We start from the raw sequence: 21426 nt of genomic DNA on the forward strand, positions 1-21426 counted from the left end.
TTCCTAAGAACGTATTGTGATTTCCCCCCCCCCCCCCCCCCCCCACCACTGTTTATGAGGCAAGAGCTGCAGTCATAATGGGTCTGGTTCAGAGAGCCTTGCAAATGGAGGAGTACATTAGTTGGACCGGATCGACAAAGTGGAAAGTCCATAAGTCGGTTTAGTTACATTCAAACCCAACTATGATCGTTGCATTCTCACATCTACAGCTGAGGAGGTGACTGTGTATAAACTGCAGTCTGTGACTCAGAGCTCTGTGTCCGCAGCATGTAGCCTCCTGCCAGCTTCTCCACTTTATCTTTATCGTTTCTTTTCTCAGATTTGACCCCAGTCACTGTTTAATCAGAGGAAAGGAGCAGAGATGTCAAAAAGAAGGAGTCAGACAGATTACAGACAGATTATTGGAAAAGCTGAGGATGAGGGGAGCGACCTTCACTGGATGCAGGGAGGGGGTCTGCGGATGGTGGCGTGAGGGAGTGGCAGGAAAGGAAGGAAGGCTGCCGGGGAGGGGGGGGGGGGAGGAGGAGGAGGTGGAGGATGACGATGAGGAGGGGTGGTGGGAGTGGAGCTTACCAGCGTGTGGCAGCAGTGACTAGGGAATCAGGTTTCTCTGACCCAGCAGTAAGACAGAGGAGAGAGGGGAGGAGAGAGGCTGAGCCAGATTCCCCCTCTGGACGCTCCCGGACTTCTAATGCCCTGAGCTCAGCTAACGGTCCCTGGACTCTCCTTCATCTGGACCTCACTGTGCAAAGGAACGTGCACACCCCCCCAAACCTGCTCTCAACCCCGGATCTTACCCTTCACCATATGAGGCCCTTTCTGGGAGAGCAGCTCTGAAGGGCTGACTAATAACATCCCCAGTGAAATCTCTACTTCTGGTGAGTAACACTCCTTTTCTTGCCAGAGACAAATCCTAATTGTTGTCATTCTTCCTTTCGTTAGCTGCAGTTGCATGCAGGCTGTGCTGTAGTGATGCTTTCATGTCTCATATTACTGTATCTGGTTCTAATTTAGTCTGCACAAGCCTCCCTCCCCTCTGGGATCTGGACTTATACGTGGATTTCATTGGACGGGAAGAGCCCTCATTGAATTCTTCACATAACTGTGTGCAGGGGGAAAGTGATGGTAAACAACAGGATGCAAACTCCTTAAGAAAGGGCCTATTCTTATGAGGGATACCGGTGATTAAGATCTTAACTCACACAGTCCAAAAGTTGTTAGTCTTCATCACAGACTTGTTTATTCCCAGTTTCCTTCCTGTCAGATATCCTCATGAGTCATGTCTTTGTGTGTCTGTGCGTGGTCTGTGCACTCCTTTGAAGAAGTGGCCCAGTGTGACTCACCCGTGAGGAGAGCCAGTCCACAACACTCACCCAAGCCCCCCAAAAATAAAACATCACGTGACCCGACTGGAGCTTCAGCGTCTGGACCTGGAGTCTGAAGGAGGTGTTTGTTCAAGCTCCAGCAGAACCATCTGAAAAAGCTGGGATGGAAAGTAAAACGTGGCCGTGCAGAGAAAACTCCACACATACAAAGTGGACTTTAGTTTATGGAGCGACTAGCAGTGGAAAGTACGCCTCACTTTCACAGGCTGTCTGTTTCCTCGGTTGTGATTTCTAAATTGTGAGGCAACTGCGAATACATTCCTTGCACCACGTCAGTCATGCTGTGGTGAGAACTGTGTGTGTGTGTGGGGGGGGTAGCTGTGTAACATGGAGAACTTCAGATTAGATCTTGTTGTTTCAGGAGACAGTGGAAGGAAAGGATCGCTGTCAGACAGGAACACAGATAAACTGACTTCAGAAAACCTTCCCTGTTTATCAGCCAACAGCAGAGATAACAGAGGTTTATCAGCCTCCACTGATACACAGGGCATCTGTCTAATTGTGTGTCAGTCTCTCTGCAAGACACTTTGTGATTGTGTTAATATAGAATGGTGGGATTTCAGGCAGCATTAAGAAAGCTGGCCTTCGACTCAGCGGAGTGCTCCAGTGTGTTGGAAAACCAGGAGACAACTTTGATTTAGGATCGATGAACATTAAAGTGCCGTCCACCCTGCTGATCCCAAATCAGCTGTTGCCAGACACAACCATTTATTTCAATTCTGTGGCATTGACGTGTCAGCCGACCGCTGCAGGGATAAAGTATTCAGCACAAATGTGGCCACCGCACCCGAGAAGGAGACAAAAAGAAAAACAGTTTCCCAAAGCACAGCTCAAAGAGTGTGTGTGTGTGTGTGTGTGTTACAATGTCTATTACATTATAATGAAAACAAAATCTTAGAATAACTCCACTCAGATGTGGTGAAATATCTCATCAATATCTGTCTGCTCCTGGATTCTGTTCAACCAGGCTGATGTAAGAAGCACAGATTGCTTAGTGTGTTTTTATTCCAAGCACTTTGTGCTAATGAATGAGTAAAACTGATGGCGAGACAGGATCCAGATTTAAATGCTGACTCTTAAACCTTAAAGGGACGTTGGCAAAAGAGAACAACCGCTGCAGATACTCCAGTCGACTAAATACTTAAAGATTGAGTCAGTGTCCCTCTCTATTTCATCTTCTATTTTCATTGGCTCAGGTTCTATGTATCACAGACTTCAGGTCAGTCGCTGCACAGCACCTGGTGTCTGTACACACATGGGTCTGTGTCTGGACCTTAAGAGTTCTTCTCACTGTCTGCTGCCCGGCTGATCACGATGTTGTGAGACACAACAGAATAGCAGGTTATTCTGATGGATGGAGGTTTCACTTCCCTGGATCAGCAGGGACGTCCTCTAGTGAAGATTGATATTATTCTGTGAGCAGCTGGATGAGAAAAGAAGTTCTCTGAAATTCAGTTTCTTTCAGACACAGGGAAAAATATGTGGAACATCTCCTCAACATCTGTTTCTTTTCAGCAGCAAATTTCCTTTGGCATGAATCGAAGCTAGCGATGGATCCCGAAGGCTCTCGTGAGTAAATATTATTCATTCTGACTGAAGTTGCTCAAAATGAGAGGATTTCACAGTTTGTTTAAAGAGTTGACTCGTTCCCATCCCCGTGCACAGATATCCGGGACGACCCCCATGTCAAGGTCATGATGGCGGGGTCGACTCTGAGAAAAGTCAAGTCCCGCTCGTGGAAGAAGCCGCGGCACTTCCGCCTCCTGGAGGACGGCCTGACCATCTGGTACAAATCCAGATGGGCGGGGAAGGGTCACTCCACCTGTGAGTAGAGACGTGTGGACACAGCAAAGCATATCTGGTCTGATTTGTCTCATTCATTTGCCTTCGCCTGAATATAATCCACATTATATGAGTATTATGAGTGGGTGTATGAGTTAAAAATGTATGTGGGAGTGCTCCTGTAGCCTGATGACTGAGGTTACTCATGTTTCCCCAGCCTGCCTGTCTGCCCCTCCAATATTATTAACTTAATAAAGACCCCAAAAAAGCTATTAACAAAATGACTTTTAAAAAATTGGATGTAATTAGCTGAACTTGAAATCCTATTTGCTTCCACTCAAACTCTTTCCCCGTGGCTTTAACTAACGTTATCTAAAGCGTTATGTCACGACCGGGATCAGTAGCCAGGCAACGTGTGGCGCCTGGAGGAAGTTAGAGGGCGGATCTTGTTACGTTGAGACGGAGCCCGGCTGCTTCCTTCTGTTTCCAGTCGGCTGTACTGAGCTTAGCAGCATTTACTGCTCAGGTGTGTGAGTGGTCCTCTCGTTTAAACCTATAGATATATAACCTTCCAACTACAAACAATGTGCAAAGCAACAGAAAGTTTTCATTGAGTTCATCATGTAGCCAAGGGTTGATAGTTATTACACCTAAGTATTATATTGAAGGTATAAATATTACTATACTGCAATAATAATTTACCGGTCGGGCTCCAGATTTTGTTATTATCTATTTGAGAGTCACTTTAAAAATGACCCATGTCCCGCTTGTAGTTTGACTTTAAGCACATATTTATTGGTTTTATCCATTAACATCAATTTATTGCAACAAACATATAAGAAACTTCACCAATCTGAACACATGTCAGTATAAAATGACAGTAAATCATACAAATATTAGTTATTATTAAAGTTATTATCAAAACATAAATTCAAGAGGGACAAAAACTTACAATGAAAATACTTATTTAGTTTAAACTAAATTGAAACAAAAAATAAAATGAATATATATATATACATAAGTAAAATAAAATACAGTCACAAACATGGAACAGAGTACAGCACACATTCCTCACAACAGATCAGTCACTTCACATTTCTCTTCAATGTCACCATTCTTAACAAAGTCCCAAAACATCTCCCAGATCCTGTAAAATTTAGAAGCTTTCTTCCAAACTATATATGTTAACTTTTCAACAGCCAAACTCGTCGTTAAGTTTTCTGTTTAGACCACTTTGACCAAACTTCCCTCTCATCATATCGAACTACACACACAGATCATATATCACACAACAGAGAATTCAAGTAGCGTGACCGTTTCTCTGTCGTGACCCCGCCTCAGTCTCGGTGACCGAGTTGGAGGCCGTGCGCGAGGGCCACCAGTCGGAGGTCCTGCTGAGCATCGCAGAGGAGTTCCCCGCTGACCTCTGCTTCACCCTGGTGTTTCATGGCCGCCAAGGAAACCTGGACCTGGTGGCGGACTCCCCCGAGGAGGCGCGGGCCTGGATCCAGGGGGTGCGCAAGTTGATTCACAAGGCTCAGACGATGGACGAGAAGGAGAGGCTGGACCAGTATCCTCTTACTGTGTTGGGAACCAGTACTAACTCTCATGTGGGCAAAGGGACAACTGTTCTTTACTTTTTAAGTCTGTGCGGCTCATCAGATTGAAAGAAAATTCCAGATATGAGTGTGTTTGAAAACTCTGAATGCTTTCATTCAATCTTTATTTTAACTCTGGAATACACTGAGGCAGAGATCTCATGAACAATGCAGCAATGTACAGAAAATAACTCAAAGGCAGCAAGAAAACAAAAATAAAAAACAGTAAAACGTGCATATTTGCAAAAGTAAGAGCAAAAGTAAGAGCCTTCTGAGATACAGCACAAAATTCAATTTAAGGCAAATTAATAAATCAAAACTAATGAATCAACAATAACAAGAACAGCTGGAGATAAAATAAAGTGAGAATAAAACTTAAATAGCTTCAAATTGTTCTGTATATGTTGTTCCATGCTGCAGATGCAGGAGGAGATTGAGATTGATAGGATGATGAGTTGTGCAGAACGGAATAGTGCCAAAATGTATTGAGAAATGCAAAAACACATCGTGGAGAGTAATGTTCATCCACAGGACGAGTAAAATAGCAAAAGTTGAAGTTTAAAAGCGGCGTTATGAAAAAGATGGCGGATGAATCGACCACAGTAAGCGGTGCATGTTAACTTGGAGGTTCCACATCGTTCTCCATGTTTGGGAAACTGTTGTGATGCTTCTTTATGAGAACTGAGTGCGACTTGTAGCAGAGACAGTGTTGAAGAGATTTACCAGCAGAATGTGTTGATCAACAAACAACAAGTTTCCCTCAGCCGCCTCTCAGATGGGTCCGGGACTGGTTCCAGAAAGCTGACAAGAACAAAGACGGCAAGATGAACTTCAAGGAAGTGCGCAAACTGCTGAAGATGATGAACGTGGACATGAACGAAGAACATGCTCTCCATCTCTTCACGGTGAGAGGAGCTGAGGATTGAACTGTGAGGGGGAGGAGATGGAGATGGAGATGAATTATTTACAAAAACAAAGATCTTTAAAATGGTCTCACACACACAACGCCCCTCCTTTGTTCCCACAGATGGCCGATAAGTCCGAGAGCGGCTCTTTGGAGCTCGAGCAGTTTGTCCACTTCTACAAGATCCTGACTCAGCGGGACGAGGTGTGGAAGGTGTTCCAGGACTACTCTGGGGACGGGGAGAAGCTTCTGGTGGACGAGCTGGAGAGCTTCCTGAGGATGGAGCAGCACGGGGGGGAACGGAGTACCCAGAATGCCCGGGAGCTGATCGATCGCTACGAGCCCTCTGAGACAGGTAGAGGCGGTTGGGAGTCAGTGCATCTTCACCATGTTTTATTTACAATAGAGCCACACGGGATTCCTGTCATTACAGAGCCATTAATAAGCCAAATCAATATTAAATATATTATTGTGAATTCATATTTAATATTTTCCGGTGGCAGTTTATTGCCTTTTAGGAATTACACTTACCGCAAACACGGGGTTTGATATGTGAGAAACATTTAGTTTTTCACAAACCTTGAAGAGAAGGGCCCAACTGTAATTTAATAGATTTAATTTCACTTTTAATTTCTTTTTCAGACCAATAGATTATAGTTTAGATTGCAAATAAAAATTTCCCACAGGACATTAGTGACATAAGTCGCCTGTTCACTGAGTTCTGAGTTATACTCCCAGTGACTGAGCTTTCAATCCCAAAAAGACTATTTGTGTCAAGTATATTTAGTATATATATATATTTTAGTAAGTTGATTGTTTGTGTGACTGTCAGAGTTGTTACAGTCGAAAACATCTGGACTGTGATTTTGTTGTGTTCCTCTGCGCAGCCAAGAAACAAGGTGCCATGTCTCTGGACGGCTTCCAGATGTACCTGTGCTCCCAGGAGGGCTCCATATTCAACCCTGAGCACCAGGGTCTGTACCAGGACATGAGCCAGCCGCTCAGCCACTACTTCATCTCCTCCTCACACAACACGTACCTCCTGGAGAACCAGCTCCGAGGAAACAGCAGCCTGGAGGCCTACATCCAGTGAGGATCGCTCCACGTGCACACACACACTCACACACACACACACACACGCACACACACACACACACACACGCACACACACACACACACACACACACCACATGTCTTTGGAGATTTGACAATTCCATTAACGAAAGAGAGCGAGGAAGGGGTGAACAAACATCCCTGGAGAGAATTTGCATGGAAATTGTAGAAAGATTCTTAATTACCCAAAATGAACACATTAGTGAAACCACATGGACGCTTGTTTGTTCGATGACTTAATTTCAAACCCCTCCCACATTTCCCATTATAAAATCGCTTTACTTGCATCTACTTGTATTTTTAATGTGACAAACCAGTAAATCCTGTGCAAATTATTCTGGGATAACGCCACCAGAGCAAATAACAAGGAACTGGTAAAAATCCTAAAGTCTGTCCGTCCAAAAAATGAAAACAGTGATACAGGAAATCTCAGAGATGAACCACGATTAATGGGAGAAATAAAGCCTATACTAAAGTGTGTGTGTGTGTGTGTGTGTCTGTGTGTGTGCAGGGCCCTGAAGAGAGGCTGTCGCTGTGTAGAGCTGGACTCCTGGGACGGCAGTGATGGGGAACCTGTTGTGTATCATGGTCACACTTTGACTTCTAAGATTCTTTTCAGAGACATCATTTCCACACTGAAGGAATACGCCTTCAAGGTGAGCAGCTGGTTTACCATCTGCTTCTAGAAGAGTCAGTTCCCTCAGATCCAGCATGCAGCCCAGTCAGATTAACAAAGAGTTAAAGACAACACATCTTTTTCGAGATGCATTTGAATTAAAAGAACAATCCAAAATCGCTATGGATGTTTTTCAGTGCTGTGAGAAGCGTCGAGGAAATTCCAATCTCCACCATCTGCACCGGGGTGTTGGCAGATTTCGCAGAAAGCCAACACCAACTCAGCCCCAGATATCAAGCCGAGCTAAATGATTGTTTTAGCTTACATACACAACATTGTGCGTGTGAACAGAAAAATGCACGGCTCAGATAGAACAGTGTGTAACCGTCCCTGCTGCTGAAATCACACAGTCCCCTCCCTGGCTTGACCTACATGGAAAACCAACCAGGAACTTCTCATGTGTCTCCAACTTTCCGACCCAACTTTTTTAGCACCGTTTGATGAGGAAAACAGTTTTGAAGTGGGTTGTAGAAACGTGTGTGTGTGTGTGTGTGTGTGTTTACTCACAGGCGTCAGACTTCCCGGTGATTCTGTCCCTGGAGAATCACTGTGGTGTGGAGCAGCAGGCGCTCATGGCCCAGCACCTCCGCCAAATCTTGGGTGACACGCTACTGAGCAGCCCGCTGGACGGACAGATGCCTCAGCAGCTTCCTTCTCCACAGGTCAGGAGGTCTTTGGGTTTCCAGCACGCTACTGACCCTGAGGGGCTGTAATGGTCAGACTGAGGGAAACTGGAAAATATGTTCATACTGTGCATCTGTGGACAGCATGTTTTATCTATGAGGGGCATTCAGGGTCAGTATCTTGCCCAAGGACACTTGAGCATGCAGGCGGGGAAGCCTGGGATCAAACCGCAGACCGTCTGGTTGGGGGACAACCGCTCTACCCCTCGCCCACAGCCGCCTCAAAAATTGACAAACGAGTAAATCAATCAAAGTATTGAGCAATTTTCAGTTTTAATAATGCAAGAAAAGTAAGACCAATGCCAGTGGGAGTCACGGTGGTGCGAGAGGAAATACCATGGTGAAAGATGGAACATGAGGTAGAGTGGGTGGTCCGCTAACCATAATGTCGGAGGATCAATCCCTGGCTCCTCCAGTCTATAGTCTATTTAATTACAAGTGTAATACATACAGTAGTAATTGATATTGTCAATCTTCAAGCAGCTTTGTCTTCTCTAGAACTGACCAGGACCTCAGCAAATGACCTGCACTTATTTTACATCCATGTAAGAGTTTTTTATTATGAAACCGTTTTCCCGGAAGATTTTATCTCCCCAGACAAATATCTGTGTGTTAAAGCTTCATCACAACATCGTCCAGTGCCTTTTCAAAGTCATCAATGGAGGCGCTGTGCTGGTTGCCTTCATACAGGAACAACCAGGAGTCTAAGATTTACCAGTTTGGCCACGTCGTGCTTTATTAGAATGATCAAATAAAAAGGTTTATTTTGTAAAAGCTACACATGTACAAGAAATTCATATTCAATTCAAATTATGTATGTTCCGTATATGTATACAAATATCAGACTGCAGATGTTCCATGAAAAGGAAAAAAACTGATATGAGGTTCCAGTAAAACATCCACTTTGAATCGGTAAAATATATTTTTGGAATCGGACGTCTTCCGCTCGGAGGGAAGCTTCCATCGTGAAAGACTAATGGTCGAGCTGTACCTCGTTATCCATCTCAGGCTGATCCTAAAAGCAATAGTCCACCTTCCAAACTCTGGTCCATTAGAGCACTTAGGACAATCAATGCTAACTTCAAGTAATGGAAGATAATTGCCCTGCAGACGTCCACAGAGGGTTTCACCAATGAAATAGCAGAACTTTACTGCATTTAGTTTGGAGACAGCAAAATGCCAGAGGATGGAGCAGCTCCATGAGCAGTGCTGAGGATGGGGACCTCCGTCAGTTTGTTCTGCTCCGTCTCACATCACCACACCTGTTCATCCGTAAAGGAAACGCACAGAGCAATAAAAGAAAGGTGGACACAACGCACATGAAGGCAGTTTTCTGTTGTACCTGTGAGGATGTGGAAGTATATGGACCCATGAGCAGAGGGATTTAACAAAAAGAGTATTTAATATAAGAGGACAAAAACACAAGGAGGCTCAGGAGATCAGGACAGGGCAGGAACGCAGGAAAGGACAGAATCATCGACATGAAGGACAAGAGCAACAAGAACAGCAAGAAAGGGAAGGACAGAGGCTTATATACACAGAGGGAAGGCAGGGGCAATTAAACATGAGGACTGGGGAAGCTAATCACAGACAGGAAGTGAAGACAGAAACAACACACAAGGAACAGAGACTACAAAATAAAGCAGGAAACAAACATAGAGTGCGAACATGAAAACAACACAAACATAAACAACAGAGATCTACCAGATAAACAGAAAACTCTCACAGAATTTAGCCTGAGAATAAAACCTAAATTGCCAGACTGTCACAGCACCCATGGTTATTGCTGGTTATTTATATTGTTGATGTTCATTGCAGGAACTGAAGGGGAAAATCCTGCTGAAAGCCAAGAAGATCGGTGGTCTGGAGAACTGTCTGGATGAACCCCTGACGGATGAAGTCAGCGACGAGGAGGAGACGGGGAACGAAGATGCTGAGAGCCTGTCTGCCGGAGACCCCCCCGCTGGCGACGGGAACGACAATAAAAAGGTACATGGTGCACGTTAAAGTTAAAAGAGAGTTGATTTCTTGTTCAGTTCTCCTCGATGTCAGAGGCCAGGCGAGGAGTGAATGCAGCTTGATGGACAGGAAACATGGTTTGAACGTATAGACAGGGAGGCGGGGCCCGGAGTGAAAGGAGGGAGATAGTGAGAAAAGAAACAGGAAACAGGGATTTGTTAAAAGACAGACAGTGAAGCGAGGGAAATAACAAGGAGAATCCAATGGGTTGCTTATTATCTGTGGGAAAAAAACAAACATCTCTCATCTGCTTTTCATTTTTAACCGAAGACACTTACAAGGCAGAGCTTAATGGGAGCTGCAGACATCATTTCCTGCTGTTCAGGGATTAACTGAAACATATTTGTGGCTTTCATCATTTAATTTGAGAGAATTACTGATGAGGCAGAAAGAGGAATCATTTTATCAGCTGCTTTACACTTTCATCTAGCATGTGAAACCTACTACTAATGTGAAACTAGCACCTGAGTTACAGGGTCATTTTAATTGGCCTCTCATTTACAGGGTTCATGTTTCAAGTAGTGAGAACAGTATTCATCTTTCAACCAATTTGACATTTCATTCGTCCTTCTGTTGCAGAACTCCAAGTCCAAGCTGTCGAGGGAGCTGTCGGACTTGGTGGTTTATTGCAAGAGCGTGCACTTCCACGGCTTTGAGCATGCTCGCTCTCACAGCAAGTGCTACGAGATGTCCTCTCTGTCCGAGTCCAAGGCCAAGAGGCTCGCCAAGGAAGCAGGTACCATTAGCACGGGGGGGGGGGGGGGGGGGGGGGGGCACGACTGTTAAATCTTAAGTAGATGCTGTGGTCCCTCATGTAAATGAACCTGTCCCAGGTCAGGATGTTTTAAATGTGCACCATCATGTTTCCTGCACGATTCACAACTGTGTCTGCAGTTTATTTCTCCATGTTCACACTTCAGATATACTCAAGCTTCACTCTTTTCGAACTCTTCTCCTCAGGGACAGATTTCGTGCAGCACAACTCGAGGCATCTGAGCAGGATCTACCCCAGCGGCCTCAGGACCGACTCGTCCAACTACAACCCGCAGGACATGTGGAACGTGGGCTGTCAGATCGGTGAGGGAAAAGATTGCCCCCTGCTGGTTCCTCTTTAAATCCCTCACGTCTTCTGCGTCAGATGTTTAACACCAGAATGTTCTGATTTCCACGAGCTCGGCAGATTGTCACGGTTCTGATCTGCAAGGGGCTCAAACCACGTGGTTACATGTATGAGTCCACTCAGCCCCAAGGGTTCTTCTGTGGTGAATCCCTATGTGACGTGAAGATGGATGGAGCCTGTTGACTTAGCTGCATTTTGAACTTGTTCAGTGCTGCCATCTTCTCCTGGTTATGGATTACCGGTCAAACCCAGATCCCCCCCCCCCCCCAGCTCATATAACTTGAGCTGCTTTAAATAGATATCTCTGATTCTGGGAAACCATGTGATACAGCCAGCAACAATCAAAAATCAAATCACTGTAAATTGCATTATTCCCTTTTCTCCCCCTCCCCCGAAAGTGGCCCTGAACTTCCAGACAGCCGGTCTGGAGATGGATCTGAACGACGGGCTGTTCAGGCAGAACCAGCGCTGCGGCTACATCCTCAAGCCGGACTTCATGAGAGACGGCAAAGCTCAGTTCAGTCCAGAGAAACCTGGGGAGCTGCCGGGCTACACACCACTCCGCTTATCCATACAGGTTTGTTGCCACTGTCTGTGTGTGTGTTTGTGTGTGTAACTGTGTGAGTCATTGTGTAGCAGAAAGCCAGAGAAACACTGGAACATCCTCCTCTGTGCAACTCAGAGGTTCAATGTCTATGAGGGCGGATCTGTCTGTGTGTCCATCAGGTGATCAGTGGACAGCAGCTGCCAAAGGTGAACCAGAAGGAGGGCTCTATCGTGGACCCCCTGGTCAGAGTGGAGATCTATGGAGTGCCACAGGACCAGGCCAAGGACGAGACCAGTCACATTAACAACAATGGTGAGTTCATTTGTTTTTCTAGTCGTTAATACTTCTTTTACAAAGAGGATCTTGATCAAATGAGGGCTGGGATGTGAAATGACTTTACCGGCCTCTCTCTACCTGCAGGATTCAACCCACTGTGGAATGAAACTCTGAATTTCATCGTCCACGCCCCTGAGCTGGCGCTGGTTCGCTTCGTCGTGGAGGATTACGACAAGGCGTCCAGGAACGACTTCATTGGACAGTTCACCCTTCCATTCACATGCATCCAAGCAGGTGAGCAGAGAGCACAGAGAGCCAGCAGACAAAGCACCACACTGAAACCTACACGATATTTAGTATTAAATATTTAGATAAAGGCTGAGCTGGTGTCCGATTCCAGAGGGAAGGGAAACCCCAGGTTCCCTCGGTCAGAACCACAGTGTTTAAAAAAACGTGTTGAGACTTAAACCTTCTTCTACTTTCCAGGATTCCGTCACATACATCTGCTCTCCAGAGACGGAACAGCCATCCCCCCCTCCTCCCTGTTCGTCAACATCAGCATCTCAGAGCTCACATGAAGGAGTCACAGCTGCAGAGATGAAGTCAGAGCTGGCTTGCACGTTCCAATTTCTACATAAATATTTGAATTTAGTCTAATGTGTCAAACTGAAGGTTTTCCACAGACTTGAAACAGAAACACAACTCGGCTTTTTGATTTGACTGAAACAGAGATGTTGGATTTTTCTTGTTATTTGCAAATTTACTCAATTATTTGGAATCATTAGTGACTTTGTGAAAACCTATTGTGTTGATGAAAGGAAACATTCCAGAGTTAAAGGTCAAAGGTCAAACGTCTGCATGGATCGATTTCTGTTCTTGTGCCTATAACATGCAATTCTGCACATCAGGTTTTAATGGAAATATTTCCCACAAGCTTTTAATGATCTGATGGTTTTTGGAGATGGGGGATTGCTGCATGTCTAATTTACATGTAACATGAAGAAGAGTTTCTGAGAAACAACCAAATGTCCAGTTTTTAAATGGTAATGATAGAATGTGAAGAATTACATATCAGTATTACATAAAATAATAATTATTACCAAGTGCTCATAGCTTTGCATCATGTTGGCTAATCTACAATTATGCTTGAGTTTGTTTCTCTTCACTTATGTACAAATTCCACAAGAGTATGTTGTGTATAATGTGTATATATGTGTTTATGAATGGTTCAACACAACAGAATAAAAGTCATTTACAAACATGTTCGTCTCATTCGTTGTTCAAATCCATTAATTCAAAAGTATCAGACGCATACATGGTTCACTTAATTTGCACCAGTGTTATTTATTAGGCTTTGAAATACAATAAAATATATAAAAGTGGTAGAAGTGCAATAGATGTCACGTGTACCAGAGTCCATCAACAGAATAATATTAAATATATGAATGAGAAAACAGAAATGGAGTCAGTTCTTTGTGTCAGCGTCTTTCCCTCTGTGCACAAACTCTTCACCGACCTTCTCCTCCTCTTCGGCCGTCCTCTCGTCCAGCCTGCCCTGCAGCGCCTCCTTCAGGGTCAGGCTCATCGCCTCGGAGTCCCTCACCACCCCCTGCTCCACCGACATCCCCGGGTGGTGTCTTTGCAAATGCTTGACCACCTGGAACCTCTGCTTGGCTCTGTAGGAGCAGTGGCGGCAGCGGAAAGGCTGCTGCTTGGTGTGAGAGAGGTAGTGGTGCCTGAGGCCCGCCGGCCAGCGGAAGGCCTTGTGGCACAAGCCGCACGTGAACGCCCGGTCGTCACTGTGCTGCCGCTGGTGGGTCTTCAGGATGAAACTGGTCTTGAATGCTTTGCCACATTTCTCACAGACGTAAGGGCGCGTGTCACAGTGCTGCGTGTCCCGGTGGGCGCGCAGGGCGTCCGCTCGGTTGGTGCGGTAGTCACACTCATCACAGGTGTACGGCTTCTCTCCTGCAGAAACAACACACACGTTCATTTGTAAAATACATGTTTGAATTCTTCTCATGCATAACAAGTTGGTAGTTTTTATATGAAACGAGAGAACTCATTGTTCAAATAGTTCAACAATGGTCAACTTTTATTTCTAGTTGGTACCTGTGTGCTTGGTCATGTGATACTTCAGCTGACTCGCCCACTTGCACTTGTAGCCACACTCTGGACAGAGGTACTTCTTCTCTTCTTGATGAACCCTCATATGAAGCTGAGGAAGAAATTATTATTAAAAACTAAATAAATAAAAGCCTTTTTTCATCGTCTACAAACAAAATGCATCTGGTCATTCTCCATTACAAAGAAACAAATTAAGTAAAGTGTCCAGCTGTGAAAGTTTCTCCACTCCACACTATCCAATTAAAAACAATCTGAGACTCTCTAAGGACCTGCATCCATCCTGTTCAAATACATTTCCAATTCAGCATCTTTTCAAATCAGTATTTTATTCAAACTATATTAATTAACTGCAAAAGCCTTTTTCTGAGCATGAAAGCAACACGTTCTCCTTTAAACTCTGTTCTCACCTTCAACCTGGATGGATCGGTGCAGGTGTAGCTGCACAGCTCACAGCTGTACGGCTTCTCCCCCGTGTGGATACGAATGTGCCACGTCATCTTCTGCTTGTTCCGGGTTGAATACTTGCAGTCGGTGCATTTGTACAGACGCCGACCTCCATGTGAGCGGAGGTGCTGCTCTAACACCAGCTGATGGCGACATGCGAACTGACACGTGCTGCACCTGAGGGGCTTGTCCTCCGCAGACCCCTCCTCGTGCTCGCTGCCCAGGTGCTGAGCCAGCAGCTGCCTGGTTCTGGTGGCAAAGGGGCACAGCTGACAGTGATGTGCCATGTGGCTCCTCTGGTGAACCTCCAGGCTTTCCTTGGTCGTAAAGGACTCGTGGCAGGTGGTGCACTTGACCAGGCGGTGCTTGGTTTGTTGGTGGCTCTTCAGTGTGACCTCGCTGCTACACGTGTAGTCACACTGCTCGCATGGGAAACGGACTTGGAGCTGGTGCAAGCGCTTACAGTGGTTTCTGAGTGCACTCTCTGAACTAAAGCAGGCTTCACATGCAGCACAGGCGTGCTTCAGCTCCCCCGTGTGGCACCTGAGGTTGTGACGCCTCACATCGTCGAGTGTGTAGCCACTGAAGTCACACACCGAGCAGAAGTGCGTGGGCTGCTTGTCGTGGATACGCATCTTGTGCTGACGCAGTTTTGTCACAGCCCCGAAGGTCTTGTCGCACACTTCACACTTGTGACGGCCGATTCCCGTGTGAAGGGATTGGTGTTCTTCCAGGCGGTAGCGCCTGCTGGTGGTGAACGGACAGTATTTGCACCGGTGAGGCCGGGCACCTTTGTGTTTGAGTGCAACATGCTGTGCCATGCACCGCTTCTGCTTACAGCTGAAAGTACAGAGCAGGCAATGCAAAGGTTTAGGTTGAGCGACATCGAACTTCTTTTTACGAACACACACAATGTGGTGGGTTGTGCATTCGTCTGGTTTTGTGCGTTCCCTCTTTTTAGCGCTGTCTACTAACGCTGTTTTCTGAGCACAGCTTGGATTAGTGGAAGTCTTAGTTTTTCCGTTGTCCTCATCCAACAAGTCCTCTTGGTCTGTGACTGACTCGTTATCACACTGACCGTCCTCCTCTGAGAGGATCCGACCGGCTCCTCTCCTGCTTTCTTTGTGGCAGGTGGCGAGGTGCCGTTCAACTGTTGCCAGCCTGACAGATGAAAACCTGCACAGCTTGCACTTCAATCTACCATCTGCTTGAGTGTAGAGGGAGTTTTCCTTCAGTGAAACTCTTCTGCCCTTGTTACGGGAAACAAATGTTTTTTCAACAACTATATTTATCCGAGTTTTGCTTTGCTGGTGTTTTGGATCAGTGGATGTTTCATTATCATCAGAGCCTTCACATGTTGTTACCTCCTCTTCCTGCTGATGAACCTGATGGTCTGTGGAGACATGTTGTGGAAGCAGCTCTGTCTGATCTGAATTTATTCCTTCAGGCACTTCTTTGGATCCTTCCTCTCCCTGAGAAGAGCTCCCCTCTGCAGCTGGACATACTTTTGAAATACCAACGAACATCCTTGTTTTTCGTGGAAGCATTGGGCACTTCTTCACCAAGTGACTCTCGAGGCCTCTCCTCTGTTTGAACTGTGCACCACAGGCCGGACACTTGTGTTCCTTCATCTTTCCGTGGCACAGAGTCTGGCTGTGGTGCTTCAACGCGGTCTCCTCAAAGGTTACATACGAGCACTTGTCGCAGTGATGAGCGTCTTTAGTCGGCTCCACAAGCATCTGCACACGTCCCTCCAAAACCATGGCTTCTGCCTGCTCCTTGTCGTGCTTCTTCATGGCTTTCAGCCGCACCTCGAAGTCTGATGGCTGATTGTTCACAGGCGGCAAAATGGAACCAATGGTTTCATCGACACTCTCCACCTCAGGTGTTGGACACTTCCTGAGCTCCTCAGTTTGGTTGGTGGAATCATTCAGAGGCTTGTAGCTGTCAGCTAAATCCCGAAGGTCACATTCTTCATGGGGCATCGCTACGTCATCTTCCTCTGATGAATTTGTGGATGTAGAGACGGCTGCCTTCTCTTGAGTGGCTGTCGGATCTGCACAGTTTTCCTCTGTGTTTTGCAAAGCGGGGGTTTGATAATCGGTGGTGGACAGTGTAGTCAGAATCAGAGTGCAGTACTCCTCTGGACTGTTCACAGCTGGCGGACTGTCTGAAACACCTTCATCAACAACCTCTTGAAGAACTTCCTCCACAGTTTGTGATCCTGCCCCTGCTTCTGTGCCTGCTGTGTGATCCGCTGCACCAGGGAGCCCACAGTGTTCTCTCCGAGAGGTCGAGGGTGGTTCACTCTGCTCATGAGCTGCTGAGCGCTTGCTGTAAAAATCCTCCACGAACCCCTGAGTTGAGTTTCTCTCCTTCTCCCTCTGAGCGTAGTTCTCTAGCCATGCTTTGTCCCCAGGCACATACCCATGAGCTTTCCTCTTGTGCAGGAAGAGGCTGATGCTACTGAACGAGGAGTAGACACAGAGGGCACAGCGGAACTCCTTCAGCTTGGTGTGTTTGCAGTTCTCGTGGTTTTGAAGCGCTTGTCGGTGGCAGCTTGTGTACGTGCAGTACTTGCACTTGAAGGCCGACGGCTGTTTCTCCTCTCCGGAGTGTTTGGCCAACATGTGGTTGCGAAGCTCATACTTGCGCTTGCAGGCGTAAGCACAGATCTCGCAGATCAGGGATTTGTCCTGATGTCGTAGTTTGTGGCTGTTCAGCTGGTCCATGCGGTGACACCGATAGGGACACTGGTCACACTGGTACCTGAGAGAGGAGACAGGAAATTAAGTTTTAACAAGAAAAGCATACATAGAGAATCTGCACCTACAGTCAAATACACGTAATGTTCCTAGAGGCGGGGTTTATGACTTATACTGCAGCTAGCCATTAGAGGGTCGACCGAGATGTTTGGAAAACATTTTGGAAGCTGTCCCCCATCTTAACAGTCAATGATACTGTATGTTTACCTTGTTACCTTACTTATATTTGTTGCTTTGTTTTGGCAGCTTCCTTTGGCCCTTTTCTCTTTATCGCCCCTTTTATTTCTGCAATAGTGCTCCTGACTTTTTGCAAAATAAAAAACTTAATTGAACCCATGTGTTTTTATGTTGACCTTCCCCAAACAAGATCAGAGTTGTAACACAGGAGCTAAATTTTAAGACGTAACATCATGCAGGAAAACAGTTGGCCCCCAGACCTCGAAGAATAAGCAGTATAGATATATGGACAGATTGACAGATGGCTGCATGGACAGATGTTTGTACACAACAAAACCCTACCTGAGGTCTCCAGCGTGTTTCCTCATATGGACGTTGAGATAGTGCTTCCATTTAGTGACGTATCCACATTCAGCACACATGAAGTTTTTGTCGTCTGAGTGAGTGAGCATGTGTCTGGAGAGGTACGACTCATCTCGGCATCTGAAATCACACAGGCTGCACTTGTGGGGCTTGTCACCTATAAGAAAGTAATCGGGAGATGAATGTGACAACTGGAAACTAAGAGTTGAAAGTGTAATGAATAAACCTTAAGAACATTTAAACTCCTCCATCCTCACCACTGTGCATCAGCATGTGTCTCTTCAAGCCACGTTTATGTGAGGTCACGTAGCTGCACTGAGAACAGCGATGGATCTTCTCGCTGGCGTGCAAATGTCCAATGTGCTGCTCAAACTCCACCGGGTTGAACGTGACGAAGGAGCAGAAGTCACAGCAGAGCTCGTCAGTCCCTGCGTGGCCGAGCCGCTGGTGCTGGAGGTAAAGACTTTTATTGGAGGAGGAGAAATCACACTGGGAGCAGTGGTAGGCGATGTGTGTCCGGTAATGAGTCTCCATGTCCGTCTCTGTTTGAAAAATGGCACCGCAGGCATGATGGCGACATTCTACTGCTCTGACCCCATGGACCTCGACAGTGTGTCTTAGAAGTTCTTTACGAAGAGAACTCTGGAATGAACAGGCCTCATGGAAGCAGGCCACTGGTTTGCTGGCAGTTTGGATGTTGTGTGTCTTCATGTGAGCCTTGAGGGACTTGCTTTGAGGAAAGCTTTGACCACAGGTGGGACAGGGAAAACTTTGACCCTTCACGCCATCTTGTGGCTCATCGGTGTGCATGCTGGCGAGGTGCCGATGGATCGCGTTACGCTCCACAGCGGAATACTCACACAGGTGACAGCGGTGAAGCTTGTCACCCGCCTCCCGGAGCCTGTGAATGCGTAGCTTGCTCTTGCTGGTGAAGTAATGCTTGCAGGTGGGGCACTGGAGACTCGGGTCCGGGAAATGTAAATGGAGGTGCTCCTGCAGGTGGGAGCGCATCTTGAAGCAGCGACGACATGTGGGGCAGGTGTGGGTGCGATAGATGTGCTCTGCACCTTCTGCTACGTACTCTAATAGAGAAAGACACGAGACACAAATTCTGAATAAACTGACATTACACCATTCATCTTAAACTATCAATTAAACTATCAGCAACTGAACTTTAAAAACTAAACTGCCTAAAAGGTCTGAAACATAAGGGGGTGCCAGCCCATGTCTGGCTTTGAAAGTAATTAAAGAAATGTAAGGTGCACATACCTTTGGATTTCATTGGTGCAGCGTCCTCTGCGGGAGAACTGTCTCTTTCCTCTACCTCTCTCACTCTTTGGTCACTGTGCCCACCCCCCTCAGGCTGTTCCTTACGCCCATTTCCTGGTAAAGATGGGCTGGATTGCAGTTTTCTGTTCGGCCTGTCGGACACGTGTCTCTCCATCTCGCTCTGTGTGGGCAGTGACACTTTGGCAGGGCCGGGTGCAAGGAATGAGAGTGAGAGCCGTGTGTGGACGTCAAGTGGGCTTGATACTCCTGGTGGTCAGTGCTGCTGAACTGGCATCCGGGCCCAGTGCAGGCAAACAGGCCTCCAGGGTTCTGTCCACTGTGAGTGGTTTTGAAGTGATGTGTGGAAAAGGCCTCAGTGCACTGGGAGCATTGGTAGCTGCCCAGCTCTCCTGTTCACGAGGAAGTGGTCGGACTTTTCAAACAGGGATGAGAAACAGAAACATCACGTCTGTCTCCATCGTGTCTGGAAAACAAACAAACAAAACCAACAACCACAGCACAGCTTTAAGTTTCAAAGGGGAAAAAAGGTCACGAGAGATATTAAATTATAGGCTCATGTTTTTAGATACAAAGATAGAAAAAAGGTAAACAATGAGGAAAAACATATGCTGATAATCATACATGTACACAAACCTCTAATAGAAATACACATACATGTGTATATGTACATACATAAAACATACATATGTACACATGCACACATCTGAGAAGATCTTCAATAAAATAACAGTCTCTTAATTAGTGACTTATCTCATCTACAACTAATCAAATTAATAATTGAGGAAAGAAACTGAATCCAATTAGTCTCAGATTCTATGGACACTAGCTACATGCAGTATATAAATATGACAGTACATGCTACAGCTATAGTACCCGTTGGATTTGTCTATTTAGCTCCAAACTACAAACGCACTAGTCTTGTAAACGCTGTGACACAATCATGTACTAATACACAAACACAAACACACAACAGGCTTCTGTTTTTTACTCACAATATCGGACCTACCGCCCGGGTTTCTGCAGACCTGTGTGTCTGTGAAACACATCATCAACATCCGGCCACTTGGACAACATGGCTACCACATCCGGCTCGTTTAAAAAAGAACCCGCCGCCTCCGTCCGCTGCGGCTAAGAATGACGTCATTGACACTGAACGTTAGAATCAGAAGGAAACGCGTCGTTTATATGAGAATAATAAAAATGATAACATGGCACGAATAGCATCACGGAGCTAGCTTCTTCCTCTTCTTCGACTCCTCCTCCTATTTTTACGGAGGTTGACCGTGACTGCCCCCTCCTGTTCAGACTCCCTCATTGTCCCGGACCAGAACACAGACTGTTTATAAACATGCTTGTTTGTATTCCTCCTCTTGAACCCTGCAGCCTTGTCTCGATCACTAATGTACTTTTTAATGTTGTTCTCCACCTGCTCTGTGCTCTGTGTCATCACTTCCTATTGTTTTAAACTGTTCCACTGTCTCTGGTGTTTCACTTTACTCAGTTTGTATTGAAGGTAAACGTTAGTTACTTGACTTTCAGTTATACTTCAAAATGTTTACCCTCATCAATGCTGCTATAAACTTTAATCTTGATGTTTTCCTTCACCTGACATCTATTGCACGTCTGTCCATCCTGGGAGAGGGATCCCTCACATGTTGCTCTCTGAGGTTTTTACGTATTTTTACCCTTAAAAGGGTTTTTAGTAGTTTTTCCTTTCTCTTGTTGAGGGTTAACGAGAGAGGATGTCACACCATGTTAAAGCCCAATGAGACAAATTGTGATTTGTGAATATGGGCTAATCAAATCAAATTTGATTGATTGATTGATTGATAGTAAGATACTCACACAGAGGAGGCGGGCTAAAGGGGGAAAGGAAAGGTTCTGATCAACACTGTATTTAGTGCAGTGGGTAGATCACTTGGACAGTGGATCAGGGGTGGTGAGTTGACATCCAGGTGATAGCAGACCTTTAACTTTGCTTTTTACTACTGCTTTTTAATGGAAACATACTGAGTCCCTCTTTTTTTATCTCTGCATGGATCTCAGTGAGCACAGAATCATTATTTTTGTAGATGTATATTTTCAGATTATATTGTGACAATGCTTGTGCTTGCAGGTGCTGATCTCGTGTCTGTTTCAAGGCCCCTTCTGACCTCT

The 21426-nt window shown here is 45.8% G+C and overlaps 2 protein-coding genes across 3 annotated transcripts; one reads left to right on the forward strand and one right to left on the reverse strand.

Moving 5' to 3' along the window:
• The first annotated feature begins 617 nt into the window (after positions 1-617).
• LOC133967477 (1-phosphatidylinositol 4,5-bisphosphate phosphodiesterase delta-4-like) lies at positions 618-13374 on the forward strand. Of its 2 annotated transcripts, none has more exons than XM_062402950.1 (16): positions 618-878; positions 2901-2954; positions 3051-3209; positions 4509-4737; positions 5541-5670; positions 5793-6024; positions 6557-6758; positions 7294-7438; positions 7968-8120; positions 9960-10130; positions 10740-10896; positions 11121-11237; positions 11679-11857; positions 12007-12139; positions 12248-12397; positions 12590-13374. In XM_062402950.1, the coding sequence occupies exons 2-16, from the start codon at positions 2936-2938 to the stop codon at positions 12679-12681; spliced, it is 2268 nt and encodes a 755-aa protein (XP_062258934.1). In that variant the 5' UTR covers positions 618-878; positions 2901-2935; the 3' UTR covers positions 12682-13374. The 2 variants fall into 2 exon arrangements, with proteins under 2 accessions (XP_062258934.1, XP_062258933.1); XM_062402949.1 differs by having other exon boundaries at positions 2904-2954.
• Positions 13375-13427: 53 nt separating this feature from the next.
• Positions 13428-20498, reverse strand: znf142 (zinc finger protein 142). Its single transcript, XM_062402948.1, has 7 exons — positions 20262-20498; positions 19249-19732; positions 18237-19061; positions 17959-18136; positions 14638-17443; positions 14216-14321; positions 13428-14071 (listed from the first exon to the last, which is right to left on the reverse strand). The coding sequence occupies exons 2-7, from the start codon at positions 19421-19423 to the stop codon at positions 13569-13571; spliced, it is 4593 nt and encodes a 1530-aa protein (XP_062258932.1). The 5' UTR covers positions 19424-19732; positions 20262-20498; the 3' UTR covers positions 13428-13568.
• Between the last annotated feature and the right edge of the window lie 928 nt (positions 20499-21426).

The sequence above is a fragment of the Platichthys flesus genome, chromosome 13, assembly GCF_949316205.1.
Source record: "Platichthys flesus chromosome 13, fPlaFle2.1, whole genome shotgun sequence".
NCBI lineage: Eukaryota > Metazoa > Chordata > Actinopteri > Pleuronectiformes > Pleuronectidae > Platichthys > Platichthys flesus.